At 40.9% G+C, this 17921-nt stretch overlaps 1 protein-coding gene across 6 annotated transcripts in view; it reads right to left on the reverse strand.

The window, feature by feature from the left end:
* GLIS1 (GLIS family zinc finger 1) overlaps window positions 1-17921 on the reverse strand; it is a 195595-nt gene that overhangs the window by 173709 nt on the left and 3965 nt on the right. Inside the window, exons 3-5 of one of the 6 annotated variants that reach the window (XM_083510076.1) lie at window positions 16668-17702; window positions 15351-16552; window positions 9031-9438 (exon numbers count right to left, since the gene is read on the reverse strand). In XM_083510076.1, the coding sequence (XP_083366202.1) occupies window positions 9031-9367 (337 nt within the window). In that variant the 5' untranslated portion in view covers window positions 9368-9438; window positions 15351-16552; window positions 16668-17702. Of the gene's footprint in view, window positions 1-9030; window positions 9439-11185; window positions 11475-15350; window positions 16553-16667; window positions 17703-17921 lie in introns of those variants that run through there. The other 5 variants (XM_083510078.1, XM_083510077.1, XM_083510075.1 and 2 more) reach the window with 5 other exon arrangements.

The following is a 17921-nucleotide window of genomic DNA, read 5'->3' on the forward strand; positions in this document are numbered from 1 at the left end:
CAAACATCTGATTCACTTAGCAGTCAACGGAGCAAGCTCAAATGGAGCTTAGCAGGATTTTTGGAATGTCTTAAAAATGTGTGACTAACTCAACTTCTAAAGAGGTTATTTGCGCGTTAGATTTTTGGTCTCCCCACAGAAAAAAAAAACCATTGGAGTAAATTGCAGGCTGTGATGTCAGTGGCAAGGTAAAAAGTTGTTGCAACAGGAACATCTTTACAATGGAGGGGGAATCAGCTTTTGTTGACTTTTAAAACATTAGGAAAAGGAATGGAAAGATGATCAGCAACTTCTCACCTAAGAAGCCCAAGCTTTGCTTGTAGTAAAAAGTTCAATATGTCCCTGTCCATGCCCAAGTAGATAGAAGGCTCTTTCTCTCTCCCTGAGGTACATAAGGCCTTGCAAAAGTAGCATTGCTGTGACTCATAGAAAAGCCAGGCTTGAGGAAAAAACATCTGATGAGGCCTAACTGAGCATAGAAATGGGAAAACTGCCTGACATGGGACAACCACCACCTGCAGTGCAGCTTCTTAGAAACTGAGTTTTATACGCCATGCCATGGTGATGCCACTAAAAACAAGCATCCCAGTGAAGTTCCACACATCTGTCCCACAGTAAAGTCATGTGTATCATCATACTATTGGTTGTCCTTAGGAAACTCACACTGCCAGCATCAGAAAATGGCTTACTGTGACCACACAAACATGCTGGCTCCTAGGCAGGAACTCATATCCCTTTGCTTCTCCCTGGCCTTTACATCAACACAGCACAGCACATCTGCTAAGTCAAAGTTTGTATTAGTGTGCCATCCAACCCAGAGGTCATGGTCTCTCTTCCTTGGCTTCAGATCTTGGTTAAGGAGGAGCAACTTTAATGATTATCCCAGGTTCGACCAAACCTTGACTTAGCTGCCATGGTTACCTAAAAAAACCAGGAAGAGCAAAGCAACTGCAATTTCCTCCTTGGGAGCCAGAATATTCACACTAAGCCATGGCCAATGATGTTTTTGTGGGGGGACAAGGAAATCATATCACGTGATGAATTGCTTTTGTGTTAAGGTATTTCCGTCAGATATAGGGAGGACCGCTACAGAGGTGGCAGCCCATATAGCAGGTAACTTGGTTGTACAGAGGCTTCAAAGATGCATGGGACTAGTTTACCCAACCAATAAATAATAATAAATAATAATAATAATAGTTATTACCTAAGAAGAATAAGGTGGATCCTAAAAACACACCTCTCGGGTGTCAAAGACCAGGGTAAAAAGGAGTTACCAAAAGTTGTAGATTGAAGAGTCTATGCACACTTCTGTGGGAATTCCACACCAGGGGCAGCCACAGAGAATGCTCTCTCCTAGGCCTGCACCACCCCCAAATTTCTGAGGGAGATGGAACTATCAAAACAGCACCCTATGCTGGTCTTAACACCCATCAGGGTCTATAGGGAAGAAGGTAGTCTCTGATATATCCTCTTTGTTAGTAAAAAAAAAAGGGCAAGGATAATGTGGTATCATAGAAGCTACGCAGACTCTTCTCATTGCTCCCTCAATTTTAGCTTTAGGTTGAAACACCAAGAGAAAAAGTGGGTGCGTGGAAATTCTCCAGCTAGAAATCCTTCCTATGATAATCACCCAGTATAATCCACTAACTGGGAGTATATTTTTGAGGTGGGGGTGTCCAAGTGATTTATTTTTGTTACAAGTCTAATCTAAACTAGAGTGGCATATAAAACAACTTTTGCACTAGCAAAATTTCAAGGAAGTTATTAAGCAATATGAAAACAAAGCTGAATGTGAAGAAACCGGTGATGTCAACCCACGGTCCATATTGTTGTCTCACTGACGTCAATGGCAAAGTCACTCTTTATTTCAGTTGTTGTTGTGTAGTCATGCCCGACTCTTTGTGAACCCATGGACAGTAGAAACAAAATTAAGTCATATTTGCTGCCAATGTTCCCCAGTCCATCAGGGGTGAGGATTTCGCAAAGTGCTCGGAGCTCAATTCTCCTCTTTGAAGACAACAACAATTCCCTTTGATTTAAAATGGAAGCAGTTGCAGCAACCCTGAGCACGTGAACAAATACTACTGTAAGAAACTCTCCTGGGGAAACAGTAGGAAATCCATCCATCTCCCTCTTCTTTGTAATCCACACAAACCACAAAGTCATCTGCCTGGCACACACAGGGCAAACCAAGGTTTCCATAAAAAAAGGGTTAAGGAGGTTGGGTGGTCTATTTTAGCAGAAGCTAAGGAACAACTTGCCTTGTTCAAATGCTATTCCAATACCATTTTCTGTTTCCCTTTGGGGTTACTCACCATACATGGGACAATTCCAGGAAAGAGCAAATTCTATCAGGGGTTCACCGATGCCTTGCCCTCAGTGCAGGAGTCAGATTAAATTAAACCCAGCTGCTGCAGCAATAGGATAGAAGAGCTGAAAATCCAAGAACTTTAAAATGTGTACAGAATTGGTCCTATTCTCATGTAAATCACTTTCAAAAGCATTATATTTTTTGATGTAAGTCAATGTGAGATGTTTATTATTATAATTTTTAAAAAGAAAACTGCACCACCCTGCTCTGCTTCCTTTGGTCCGATAGCTCTGAAGTGTGCCACTCATCCCTCCCAGCAAAATATCCCATTTCATAAACCTGCTCCTAGATATCTGAAACGACACATCATTAAGCGCTTAGCTTTAGGCATCCAACATTCCAAAGAATTTAAACGTATTATAAAGAAACCTGGACCACGTTAAGCATGAAGAACTTAAGTGCACATCCATCTAGAGAAGCGTTTCATTTCTTATTTGGCAGTTATGCCACTGTCAATCTTAAACAAGGAAAAATATATTTGCAACAAAACCAATTGGGATCTTTTACTTGAAGCAACCAAAAGCAACCTAGGCTTTGATAGTGGGTATGATTAAATTTCATTTCACTCTAATTGTTGTTGGGTTGTTGTTGTTTTCCCCCAAGGATTGGCGGCTTTAGTTTTTAAGCTACTTCACTTCCATAAAACATGAAATAGCGGTGAATCACTGGAACACATTGGCAGTAAAGTTTAGGCCTTACGGTATGCGCTGGGAAGTTTCACTGCTTCACTGTTGCACCATATTTTAATCCTCTTGTACGTACCATAACTTGTAAAACTATGATTACATAAAGATTACTATTTTATGAAAGGTTAGTCATTGATTTACACATTGGATTCTCTTTGTCTTAGCCAGTATGCCTAACTTCTTCAGACCTGGAAGGCAGGCAAAATACATCATCTACTAGTATACATATTTCTACTAAGTATTAAAATACCAGATCCCAAGAGTCACATTTCATATAGTTCAGCAATGTTCCAGAATAAACCAAGTCTTCAACCCCTTAAGAGCTTAAAATAACAGCAATTGAAATATGCATTAAAAAGTTAGTTTTATGGTATTTGCTGATGTCTTCTTAGGGCCACCCTCCCTCCCCAAAGTAAAACATGCAAATGCACACAAGAATTACATTATTTTTCTTCTTACATCAAGATTCTTGCTATTATCTGTAAATCCTTCATAATCAGGTATCCCTTTGAATTTTTTTTTAAAAATCATTTGCCTAATCCTTGAAACAAATTTACAAATCAGATTTATTCCACTGCTGTGCTTTTTATTAGGAAATCATGTAAAACTATCAAAGACCTATTCAAGCATAGCAATATAAAAGGTCAGTCGACATCAACCAGCAACATCAAACTTTACAATATTTATTTTAATGTACTGATTGGCCAGATAGAGCTTGGCTCATTACTTTGCAATGGTTTGAATAAGTTCTTGCAATTCGTAAATACACAAAACCACATGAAAATTGAAACAGCATAAGTTGGAGCTGTTTCGTACAGCAGTATTTTCCCCAGTAACTGTCAGTGATGAATCATCATTTAATAAAACACAAATTAAACCACAGAAAAAGGGGGGGGATCCTTTTGCCAGCTTACCAGTGAAGCATGTGTCGTACAAATAAGAAAGCATTCACACATACTGGATGCCTTAAGAGTGTAAGAGAGTGGGCAGAAAACTTGGCAGCTAGTCTTCAAAGGTATTTAAGTCCAAACCTAAAGGCAAAACTGGAATTGAATTTAGATTAAATGGTCTTTGGCTTTTCACATGCCAAAAAGGGTAGTGGGAGAACTCTTGCTATTTCATTACATTAAGGGGGGAAATTGGACGCCTTTAAACCCAATCAATTTTAATGCAATAAATGCATATTTTAAAATAATTTGTGGCACACAATTTTTATACACCATCTTTGGGATTGTGGGAAAGGAATGCATTTTCCCAAATGCAAACTCCATCACAGCATCCATTGCAACAGCAATTGTCAGGCTGCATATGGCTCGCATGACTGTAGGGACTAACTATTATATTAGCCACATATCCATTAGTGCACAGGTTCCCAAACTTTATTCCACAGACCACTTCATTCAGGTGATCTGCAATCTGTAAAAATACAATTAAAAATCATGCAGCATCTACCACAGCACATTATAATTGCTACAACATGAAGAAAAATTATTAAGTGGTCCATTGGGACCCATAGTAATTTTCAAGAGCTCTGCGGACATAAACATTTGGGAACTGCTGCATTAGCACAAGCAACATTCTCCCTGATCCCCAGCTCTCCATCATTTTATGAATGTCTATTATTTAGAAATACTGTAATACATTCCTGTGCAGTCTGCATAGACACACAGGCTAGTAAAACATTTTCACATGCTAACTTCTGTGAGTTTGTTCATTAGATCGTCTTACAATCAGCAGCTATGATAAGACTAATGATTTTACATCTCTGGGGCTCCCCTCCATGGGTTATACTATGGATTGCTGGCAGGATCCACAAAGCTCAATTACTTGAAATTCAATAAAACAGTATTATTTGCTTAGACTGACAGTCCCAGCAAGCTTTGGATAATGAGAAATTCTGGAAAATCAAATTCAGGTTTGAAGAAAGAGGAAGATTATGATGTGGTTGGCTGCAGCCCACGACCTAGAGTTTATTGTCAGTTAGACAGTTGGTAGATTATGCCCATTTCTGAGCAAGTCGTCCAGTAACTGCAAGTGTAGAGGGAGTTTGATCCAATAGGAACACTTGAATCAACCCCCTACCTAGCTGGTCCTGTTTTTGAAATAGCACCTGGTGTGGCACAGCTGGTTAAAAAACAGACTGCCAACTGGCCAGCAACATTATTGAAATGGAGCTTCAGAAACTAACACTGAGAAATCAAATGTAACAAGTTGCAGAAAGGATGGAGCAATCTATGAAGGAATACTCTCAGTTTACACCACCTTTCTGAGTACAGTGGTACCTCGGGTTACATACGCTTCAGGTTACAGACTCCGCTATACCCAGAAATAGTACTTCGGGTTAAGAACTTTGCTTCAGGATGAGAACAGAAATCGTGCTCTGGCGGCGCGGCGGCAGCAGGAGGCCCCATTAGCTAAAGTGGTGCTTCAGGTTAAGAATGGACCTCCAGAACGAATTAAGTACTTAACCCAAGGTACCACTGTACTGGAGAAATCACACACATACACACCCCTACCTTAAAATGGTATCAGTCTCCCTCCACCAAGGCTGTGTGAGATTAGCTGAAGGATGAGTGGACTATCTGCAAATGACACCAGTCTGCTCCAGGAGTCCCATTTCTATTTGTAAAATATCTCTCTCCATCCATGTCATTATACTCAGTGTCTTCACTAAGTTTAGACAATGAAAGGACAGTGGACAGGTGTGATGGAGGTCTATGTACTGTATGAGCACAGAGGGCATATACTTGCAAGACCTCAGAAGAGTATTATCTATTCTAATCAGAAAACACCATAATAAGATAAATTTCAACAACAGCCCGTACAAAAGGTAGATTATCTCCTACAAATGACAGGAGTTGCTTCTTCTAATTAATGTGGCTATATCTTTATTTTCGTAAACACTATTATGAAGAAATTGTATAAGACAATTGAAAGAAGGCATATTCTCTGATGCTACAGGGTGGCACACCTACACAGGTGAAGAGAAAAGGTAGGCAGCCTATATGCTGAGTAAGTCTGACATCAAGAACAGCTAGGCTGTTTTTTTGTTTTCGTTTTAGAAAGTTCAGAATCTTCTTTTCCACCATGAATAGCATTTCTGAGCAAGTCCTCATAAATACCCAAATACTCAGAAATGAGAAAGCTTAGCAGACCAACTGCTTTTATTATTAACATATAACTTCAAATATTTACAGGCACGCCAAGCAAAATATTGTGACTCCCAGGATTTGCCCAAAATGTTTTAGCTCCAACAAGCTTGAGGTATCAGCAAACCTTTGCTGTGAATTTTCCAGGACAATCTGTACCTCGGCAGTAAATGTCCGTGTGAGCCACAACTGGATTTCAGCACTCATAGCTGAACTTCAGCTTGCTGAAACGAGCTTGTTAATTTAATGTGTAGATATTTATTTTATTTTTAATTTTAGAAGGTGAGAAGCTGCTTGCATATCACCCTAATCACCTTGATTTCATAGCACAAAGCTCATACTGTATAGTGTAGTAGCTGAGAGTGAGAGAGTCAGAATATCACAGGGAAGTGACCAGAAAACAATAATTTTTTGCTACTATCCCTGCACTGTGTAATGCCCTTCCCTCTGCCATATGTGAGCAGGAGCCAACAACTGCTTCACATATCTTTTCCTGACCCATAAGATTGGACCCTGCCTTACACATCTGAATCCTCTGGACTGCTGTTTTATTCACTTTAATATGTTTTATGTGGGTTAGTATTATATTATTATTATTTGATTTATTACCCACCCTTTACCCTAAGGTGCCAAGACAGCTTACAATATTAAAACAGAACATTACAACACAATATTAAGAACAGTTTATAATTTTAATGTTTTAATCATATTTTGTTTTTAGACTGTACACTGCTTAGAATTTTTGAAATATTCAGTTCATCAATGCTTTTAAATGAATAAATAATATTTAGCTTTACAAGCTACTGTAATGGTTATTGAGCTAGAATATGCAAAATGGTGTGAATACCCACCTGAAATAATTCTATCCATAAACATTCACTGGCTCACACATTATTTTAGGACCATTAATAGCCACATTCACACAAGCACTAAGTCAAACCACATTCACATAAGCACTAAGCAATTACACTAAGGTTTGGGCTTAGTGTTATCGCCAAACACAGGATCATGCTTAAGCTCTCTCCCCTCCTTAACTATGATCTGTAGCCAAGGCTTGTTCTTGATTGTTCAGCTGCAGATTAGTTATGTAGAATTAGGTGCGAATTTACTTAATTTCATGGCAAGTCATTTAGGTACCTACTTCTCTTCCTCTGGGACCTAGATGCTATACTCTCAGCAAAACATTCAAAGGGAAGTTGATGGATTTAGATTTATATACTGTACCAGAAAGAAAGAAAATGGATACAATGACAGCATCCTTTAGAATTTTTCTGGCTAGTGCACTGATTCTTGAAACACCTGTGGTAAACCCACTGCAGAAGTTAAGCCTTCTGCCCAGAAAGACAGCTGAAAACCTCCTGAGCCAAGCCATTGTAAATCACCAGTTCAAAGCCACCACATGAATACTTTGAGGCTCCTACTCCAGATCCTTTACACCTCTGTCCCAACTCTCCTCTCGCTCAAGCAGTCCTTTATGAAGAACATTGCCATTGCGCTTTTTGAAGAAGAAAAAACAGGATACCCGTGTGAAGACGTTAGATTCTATCATCTCTGCTACGTTTTGCTGCATCACTTCAATAACATCACTTCTTAGAGGACAGATATTATCTCCCACCAAACAGTTTCATTTTTGATAAGTCTGTGTGCACCAGCAGATAAACCTGAGACCTGACATATAATAATTTTTTAGAAAGCAAACCTTTTTATTTCAGCAGGCACTTGAAGGAGACAAAACTGACGATTTGTTTTTCTTGCTGCTTTTTAAGGATCTTTCTGGAAGGTTTTAAATTGTGTTTCATTTTTCTAATACTTTATCCTGAATTGTATACTATTGGCTATCTCTTTTGAGATGAAACAAAAAGTTCTCACACTTCAGTTTCAGCCGTTTTAGTACGAAAAAGGAAGGAAGCACTGACAAATGCTACCACTCTGGGTACCACTGTTTTCCATTGCAAATTATGTACAGTACTCCCCATTCTTGCTATGAAAATTTCCATGGGATAAATCAGACTGCTTTCTTTCATCCTAGATTTCAGAGTTGGTACACACTGAATTAGCATATTAGAGTCAGCCCATGTACACATTTGAAAAGCCCCAACGCGTTTACATGTTATCAGACCTCCTACTGGAAAATCTTTCTTTCAAATCCCATTGTACTATAGTCCTCATCGCTCAGACTCACTTCCACATTTGTAGAATGAAAAAATTGCTCATCTACTCACAAGATTTAAACAATAACTTATAATAATAAGTATGTTCAGCACCTTGCAACGAAGGATGACACAAAATTATTATTAATGAAGCTTAAGTGAGGCATTTTGAAAGCAGAAACTTTACAAGCCAAATAGGAAATAAGTTTGCATGGCCATATTTGTCTCTCAAGTAAACAATACTGGCTATAACAGGCTTAGTTTTCAAACACCAAAAACCCTACCAGACACTTAAGATGGCGACGGTTTCATTTTCTCTTGAAATCAAGAGAGAGGGAAATAACTAACTAAACTAACCTTACTACACCCACAAATATGGAACAAAAAAGAAATAAGAGTGTTTTCTCTCTTTTCTGACACGGTACCTATACAGCACTGTCTGCACATATTTTTCAGAACTTGGTCTTGCTATTTCTTTCAAGTATTGATGACTAACTAGGCCATCTACAAGGGAAGTCTGGTTTAAATTGTCTTGTGGTGAGAAGGTGAAGGAAAGCTGCCAAGCTAACAAATAAATTAAGTCAATAAAAAAAGCAAATAGCATCCTGAGAAACAAGGAAGGAAAAGGAGACCACAGATAAAATGTTTTACAGTTCATGCACTTTATTACTCACCCTTTTGCTGGAAATACTCTCTGCCAGTTTTAGGGCATCGTGTCTCTTGTGTCCTTTGCAGAATAGGAAGTCTCTCAAATATGCTAGGTCTTTTGGGAAAGAGATCTAGCAGAGGCACTGGCAGTTCAGGTGGGATCTGCTGAGCTTCAGTGCTGTCACCACCATTGCTGACAGTTATTTTAAAGGACATCTGGGAATTCAAAAAAGCTCGACTGCTATTTGAACAGCTACCTTGGGGCAGCTCCTTCATAGGCATGACTTGGCGTTTGTCAAGGACTTCAAAGAATGCTGCACTGCTGCTGCTGGACTTCGGATAATCTGCCACTTCATAGTGCATATTGATGCCCCTCTACTGGAGGGGCTCCCTTCCAAGTCTCCTACATCAAGTGGAGCAAGAAATGTTGAAGTCTGTCAACAAATTAAATGTTGATTAGCATTCTTATTTACTTCAGATATGGAAACAGACACAATTGCCTATAGCAAGCAACAAATCACCTCTAGATGATCAGGAAGTACAAGTTTTCTAATCTAGAAGACAGCTGACTGGTTGATTTCAATTTTGGACCATCAGTCTAGCATAAATGACTAGCAGACTAGAATGCAAGTAAGCAAACTGACAGTAGCACTTCTGTGGGCAGTAAAATGTGTGGGCTTCCAGAGGAGTATGCATATGAGGCTGCAATCCTGCACCTACTCTGAGGAACACACCGTACTCAATAGGATTTAATTGTGAGTAGACATCTATGGGATTACAGTGTCAGTCATTCTGTAGTCAAAATATTCTCCACAATAGATGTGTAATGTATTGTGGCATCAGCTTTTATAGGGTAGAGCCCACTACAAAATACAGATTTATAAACAAGAGCGAACCCTATTTTCTAACTAATTTAAATAAAGAAATAAGATGTCTGTTTCCAAAATATTTCATTTATTCGTTTTTAACATTTTACCATAATTCTGTCACTCAGTACCAGAAAAAATATTGATCATGCATGGCATAAGTTTAGCAAGAGGTGTCACTGAAAGACTGACCATTTAGACCACAGGATGATCCTTATCCTCAACTAGGCAAACTCAGATTTGCATAGATTGTGGCTAGCAAAGTCTCACCAATAGCCAGTCTTTGGAGATGGGAATTCCAAAATCAAATTAATCCTTTCAACCCCAATAGAACGTGGCAATTAAATATTTACAGCCATGGAAAGCGTCATTTAGCAGCATGTGCCCTTCTTGATCTCACACCCCAGTACACATTCCAGTCAAACATTCCAAAAGAAGAATTCCTTTATAAATCTTAAAATCCATGGGGATCCGTAAATAACATCTATGCAACGTGTTGACTTGTGCATTGGCTAGTGCATTCAGCCTATTGTCCAATGAAGTGTAAATCAGATGCTTATTTTTTTAAAGAGAACAATAAATACCAGGCAGGAAAGACTGCAAAGTATTTTGTTGTGGCTAGAAGCTTGGAAGCAATGGGAAGTTTGAGGATTTGTTAGGTTTTGCTAATAGATGAATGTAAGTTTCCCTACAACGCTACCCTTGGTCTTCTCATGGGGGGGAAGGGGAGAGGGACTCTTAATGTTTTGCTCCTGCTGATTCTTTCACTTCTGCCTGACAAAGCACAATGGCCAAGACTGCAGCAGAACTTCGTTTATTTAAAAAAAAAAAAAGCAAGTTGCATTTCTGAATTTGTTGAAACAGCACGATTAGCGAACAACTCATCATTCTCTCAGAATGCAGAACTGCCTTCCCGCTGCCTTTGGGCGCTCTTAACTTTTGCGGGGAATCCTAAGCGCCTGAACTGCTGAACGAGGAGTTCTGCTGCAGCCGAAAACTTGCTACCTGCATTTTAGAGCGATATAACAAAATTTAGCCTCGCTAAAGTAGGGGCGGGGGGGGGATGCCTGCAGGCAATAAACACTGCACGGGTCCGCATGTTTCCAGGGCAGCCTCGCCATAGGTACTTCAGGGAGCTCTTAACGCCCAACTCCTCCAAGCAGCCAAGGGCAGAAAGAGAGGCTCCCCGCCGGGAATTAGCTAAAGAGACCAGAACTCTGCCTTTGCAACCCACGCCAGGTGGAGAGCATCTCAATTAGGCAGGCGTACCCACTCCCCTGCAGGTGAAAAGCCGGACCCTCCCCATGCCCCCTACCTGCCGGAGTCTGTCGCGGGAGACGACGCTGCCGTCTCAACAACTGCATCGCTGGAAGAGCTCCGACGGCGATCGCTCCTCTCCGCCTTGCGCCGTCGTAGCTTCTCCAGCCGCTCGGCGTTGCCTCTAACGCCGGGCGCCTGATTGAAGGCAGCCGCGGTCATTGCCCTTCCAAGGCGCCGGTGGCTGAGGAAGCCCAGCCCCTGAGTCAGATCGGGCGGAGAGGAACCGCCCCTTCGGGGCTGGGATGGGCGGCGAGCGTGCAAGGGCCAGCGAAGGGACACGCGTGTGCAAAGGAGCGCACGCCGGCACGTGGCGGCGCAAAACTATCCTCGCTCGCTGCTCCTTGCCCGGGTTTGTGAGTGCATCAGTGGACATCTTAGTGCCGGTCCAACTGAGCTATCCAGACATGCCTATCAAGGTGATCTGCAGGATATCGGAATTCCGCCCCTAAAATGCAGCTGTAATTCTTTCTCTTCTTTCTTTCGTTTCTGCTCTCTTTTTACCGAAGAAATTGAGCATCTGTATTTATTCATGTTGCAGCGGTATCGCCGTTTCCAACTACAGTACCTGCATTTTGTTCCACTGGAAAATGCGATTCGTCATTTCCCAAATAGCCTTTGTAATTATAGTAGCACAGATCGCAGCTACACACACAATGGGATTGGTATTTTGTGGGCAGAGTTGGCATAAATATACATAAACTTTAAAATAGCAGAGGACTGAATTTTGCTGAAACAGAGTAACAAGCTACTTCTCTGGAATTTCTCACTACACTGAACAAAACACTCACGCGCTGTTCCTGAACACCAGCAGAGTTTGCCACAATGTTTATGGAAAACAGCGTATATTGCAAAAGAAGCTTATGTAGATCACAGACTACTTTGATGCATTAAGCAGAACAAAATCATCGTATATGGATTTTGTAGCCCCCCGGGGAGTATATCCTGGACCTAGGCAAAATGAGGTGGTATTCAGTGCCAGTCCTACTCCAAGTAGACCCATTGAAGTTACTAAACATGACTAGTTTAGGCTCATTAACTTCAGTGGGACTACTCTGAGGAGCACTTGGGTTGTTTACAACCCATTGTTCCATTCACTGTCTTTCAAGAAAGACTGGAAAGCTCACATTTTGTACTCTTAGTAAAGCACCATGCTGATTTCTTTGTTAAGGGTTGCATTATGTAGTTTGCATTATGGAGACAAGTATTAAGACCTTTTCAATAAATAACTGATTACAATATTCTTAAGGATCCTTTTAAAACTTGCTTTACTTGAAAAAGGTAGAGAACATGCTTTGCATGGCAGGGAAGGGGCACCAGTGAGATCTCAGCTGAAATTGGTAGTGGGGTGGGGAGCCCAGGTCGGAAACACCTTGTGAGCTTCCTCCACCTGAGATGATTGCTTCACCTTGCTCATGGGTAGGCTGGCACTGACCCCTTTGTCAATTCACTGTAAAGAACAGGTCTTCACAAAAGCAGGCTGTATGCATTTTCATCAAGCTTCACTTAAATCTCTGTACAGCTAAGGGAAGCTAACCAAAGCCAATACATAAAGATAACGGCTGGATATAAAAAGGGTTGTGGAGAGAGAGAGAGAGAGAGAGAGAGAGAGAGAGAGATGAGCATATCTAGCATCTATAAATATATTATTTCAAAATCAAAGACACCCAGTCAATAGATACTTGAACCAATGGTTTGACTTAGCAAAAGATAGCTGTTCCTATCTCAGTATTTTATTTACTGATCACAGTGACTATCTAGGGTTTCAGATGTTACATTCCCAGCCCTATCTGGTGATGGCAGGGCTTGAACCTGGGACCTTCTGCACGCAAAGTAGTTGCCCTGCAATGAGCTAGAACAGGCATGGGCAAACTCGGCCCTCCAGATGTTTTGAGACTGCAATTCCCATCATCCCTGACCACTGGTCCTGTTAGCTAGGGATCATGGGGGTTGTAGTCCCAAAACATCTGGAGGGCCGAGTTTGCCTATGCCTGAGCTAGAGCCCTTTCTCAAGGGAGCAGCTATCTCTAAACAGAGGAAGGCAACAATGCAATTGGGAGCGTAGCTTGGGGCTAGATACCATAATGCTATCGATACTGCTTAATAATTAATTTTGGCAGAGTGATCGTGTGAGCATGTTAATCAAATTTAGGTCCAATTTAGTCCAACAAGGAAATGTTGTGGTACATTTTGTGACATATAATACCACTGAGCTTGAGGCAAAACAGTATATGGCTTGAGCCCAGGCTACCCAAATGATTGTATCCCCCTATATTAACCCACCTGGGGGATAAGATCCTCAAGTGAGCATATTCTCTTGTTCCCATCAACATCATAAGTACAGTTGACATTGACATGAGAGAGGGAGAGAGAGCCTTTTCTGTGGCTGCTTCCATATTGTAGAATTCCCTCTCAAGAGAGACTAGATTGGCTAGGTTTTCCTTCCGCTAACAGGCTAAGACCTTCCTATTAAAGGCGGGCCTCTGAAAACTAAGGTACAAATGATGCTGATGACTGGGCTGCTATCAGGGCAAACTGTATTTTAATTGCTGATTCTAAATGAGTTCTGATGTATTTTAATTATTGCTTTTAACCTGCTTACTTTGTATTTTATAAAGTAGCTTGGGAGAAAGGCAGGATATAAGTACATTAAATAATAACAATAGCCAGGTTATATTAAAGTAATTAAATTAGCTATGGATATCACCTACCCATTCAGCACCCATTATACCAACTTGCCCAACTTTTGCCATTTCCCCCCCAATGTTACATACTTTGCCTCCAAGGTCCCCACTGGTTCCCTGGTATAAGAAGTGGCTTTAAGCACCATTCTACATAAAAATTGGGCTAGGAAACAGAAAGAAAAGAGGGGTTTTTTAATTGCTTTAAATAATCTCATCCTCCCAAAAAGAGATGGCTTGTCCAGCAAGGAATCAAAAGAATGCTACCATTTTCTTTTTAGAGACTTATTTTCTGGGCTTGTTCTAGTTGCTCAATAACTATTAACATAATAAGCTTGGGAGCAATTGTCCTGGAGGAACCACCATAGAGGTTCAAAACACATTAGAACTGGTGAAATCCATTATGCAGCAATTTGACTTTACCTCTAAGTTTCCCCCTATTTGATTAGTATGGTCCTGTTTTACAGCTGGGGACCAAATTGCTCTTCCCCATATCAACAGAACATCTTTCGAAAAGTGTGGACAACCTGTAGCCACTCTTAGTTACACATGCCAACTTATCTTTCCTAGTCATCAGCTATCATACATGTTGCATGATCACTAACAGAAGGAAAGGAGAATATCTACAAAAATAATCTTAATGAGGTAGACTGTCTTTTAAAATTACAATGAAATGCTTATTTATTTAATAAGATGATGATAATGATGATTAGATGATCGCTTTTCAGAAAGCCTAATTATACATTACAAAAACTCCAGTGCATCTTAAAAAACAAAAAAACCCTGAAGCAGTTTAGGGAGCAATGAACTGGGATGAGAAAAGTGGAAAAGGGAAGGGTGAGCAACCCTTTACCTGCTGTTATAATATAGCTGTTATAATACTCCAAATCACTCACCCCACTCCATAGGGTTCCAAACAAGTTCAAGTGCTCCACAGACATTACCCCAATAAGCTTTCTTCCCTGGTGCATGTTTGCAAGGTCCCATATAATCAGTGGGATTTGCTCATGAGTAGCATGCCTAACACCATAAACACGACTTACAGTCCCTATAAGATGGGTTCGTATTATTATCACTATGGTACAAACAAAATGCGATTGAGGGAATAATGTTTTGCATCAGGCCATGTAGTGAGTGCATGACTTAAGTAAGTAGAGGTTTGAGCAGGAGTTTCCTGGCAGCCAGCTAACACTCTTAGGGCTAATGGGTTAATGGAAGATGCCACATCCATTAACAATTGTATTATTTTTGTTAAAGTAAATTGCAGGTGCACAAATCCATGCTGGGACTCTGGTTGAGAGGGGCTTTAATCATTTGCCTCTCAATGCAATGTTTATCTCTTACTTATAACAAAATGGTCTTTAGTTTCTCAGTGAAGGCCACTTCGCATATTAAATTTTGGGGCATAAAAATTAACCTCTGTGCTAAAATAGCATGTACATGAAAGGTCTAACTATGGAGTTTCTGTCCAGTTGAGTGTACCTGGTTCAGAAAGTTGATACATGCGTCTGGCACCTTCACAACTCAGGTTGCTGAAAAATAAGAGACACATATCCCTTCATTCAAATGTAAATATACACTTTTCTCTCAACACTAGGATTAATTTTCATGTCAAATAGTAATTTGGGAAGTAGCTCTGAAAAACGGTACAAATTGCTAAGAGGAGACCACATAATAGGGTCACAGTATTAGCCATGCTCTTAGGGCAGCCAGGGCCAGCCCAAGACATTTTGCTGTCTGAGGTTCAACAGCAAATGGTAATCGCCACCACCATCATCCCAAACTGCATAGCACTCAAAGCCAGCCAAGTAATTCTGGAGCAGACAATTCCAAAAACCATCTCTCCCATTCCTGGCAGTAAAAATACAAGAATAATAAATAACAATTTGCAGCCCTTTAATGACACCCACAGTCACTTGCCTGTGGCAGCCAACTGACTTCCTAACAGTACGCCCTGTCCTGCCTGGCCTTGACAACTTGTGGTTGCCAAATGTAGCTCATCAGCCAAGTATGGTCCAGTGTGTGTGTGTGTGTGTGTGTGTGTGTGTGTGTGAGAGAGAGAGAGAGAGAGAGAGAGAGAGAGAGAGAACACACCTTGGTGCCCGCCTGAGACTGTAAAAATAGATTGTCAAATATCTGGCCAACAACAATCCATGGCTACTGGGCTGCCTTTTGTTTTGATGGGGTCACAAGTAGTGCAGGCCTGGTCTGGTGTCACTGTCAACAATATCTGCACCAGATGGGTTAATAAAACGTTCAAGATAGGAGCACGCGGACTTCCAGGTCTTTAGATGTTTCTGGGGCAACCCTTTATGATAAACAAATTTGCCACTTCTTTTAGAGAAGTTCTAGACGGTGATCTTAACATCCCTCTGCTTTTGGCAAAAAACAGTCTAAAGAATGTCTGAAGATTTTTGCTGAGAGGAAGATTCTGTGATAAGAGGTATTATATTATGAATAACTGAAAGTACAGTAACTGGAGAACTTTCAAACTGAATTCACCCAATGCCATACAAAGGCCAGGTATTCATCAACATCCTTTTTCAAGAGAGAGAGATATAGATTAAAGATTATTCTGACCAGTTCCTTTTAAGCTAAAACCCCTCAGTGTGTGTTTTATCCCTAGACAGAATTTAGGTCAAACTGACCATGATAGCTGGTGGTGCCATTTTGTATAGGTCAAACTGACCATGATAGCTGGTGGTGCCATTTTGTATAGGTCAAACTGACCATGATAGCTGGTGGTGCCATTTTGTATAGGTCAAACTGACCATGATAGCTGGTGGTGTCTATCTCAACCTGCAGTCTACACTGTACTGCACTTGTAGCAGGGGAACCTTATGACATACAGTGTATCTGTGACAGTGGCAAAGGGGTGGAGATGTTTTGTACATGCTAGAAGAGTTAAGCACGAAAGTCATACTTGCTGCCCGTTCTAGGTGGATGTGCTTTGCTTCAGATGTGGAAGAACTGAGGCAGCTTGACTGTCCTAGGCTGTTATTATATGTTCACACCCATCAGCAAGAGTACACAATGAGGCAGCAAGTGCACATGGTGTATGTTGGTGTTTGTACATATAAGAGAATCAGCACTTTTCACCTTCTTTTCTGTGCCAGAAGCTGCAGCAACAATTTGCAGCTGAGTCATAGCTGTCTCTCCCCCTGCCCCAATGGTATTCAACAAAGTTTTACTCAGAGTAGACCCAATCAAATTAACAAACATGCCTAAATTAGGTTCATTCATTTCAACAGGTCTACTTTGAGTAAAACTTAGTTGACTACCACTCACTGTGCTAAATGGGTAAAATAAAGTTTTCTACCAGTGTTAGTAGGAAAAATGGATGATGAATGCTCCTTTTTTTTTAGTGGGGGGTTGTTACAAGAAAGCAAATGACAAGTGAAGAGAGGACTTCCATACCCTCTTAAACTTAACCACAAGGGATAACTTAAATGCACGTGGTCACTGCTGTGTGAGGGAGAGAACACTGAGGTATATGACAGCCATGTTTCTTCCTCCCAGGCCTTTTCCTGAGGTAAAGTTTTGTTATTGTTAGACATTTTTTATGATGACTTTCAGCCAAATAGCTGCCTGAGACAGCTTACAAAGGTTCACATTAAAATTCATGTCAAATTTTTAGAACAAAAAAAAAAATCCAAACGCTTTAAAATACTGTAGATTAAAAGTCCAACACATCCACGTTTCTGCCAAAAGACAAACGGCAATCCCCACAAAAATGTCACTTAGGATGCTAAGATCTCAAACCAACACCATCACCCTCCAACAAGGATCAACATTTTAAAAGTCTTGCTGCATTTTTAAGGTACCAGTTCCTCACTTTCGAGGGACGCGGGTGGCGCTGTGGGTAAAACCTCAGTGCCTAGGACTTGCCAATCGCATGGTCGGCAGTTCGAATCCCCGCGGCGGGGTGAGCTCCTGTCTTTCGGTCCCAGCGCCTGCCAACCTAGCAGTTCGAAAGCACCTCCGGGTGCAAGTAGATAAATAGGGACCGCTTACCAGCGGGAAGGTAAACGGCGTTCCGTGTGCTGCGCTAGC

Source organism: Podarcis liolepis, assembly GCF_965112155.1.
Source record: "Podarcis liolepis genome assembly, chromosome: 6".
Taxonomy (NCBI): Eukaryota; Metazoa; Chordata; class Lepidosauria; order Squamata; family Lacertidae; genus Podarcis; species Podarcis liolepis.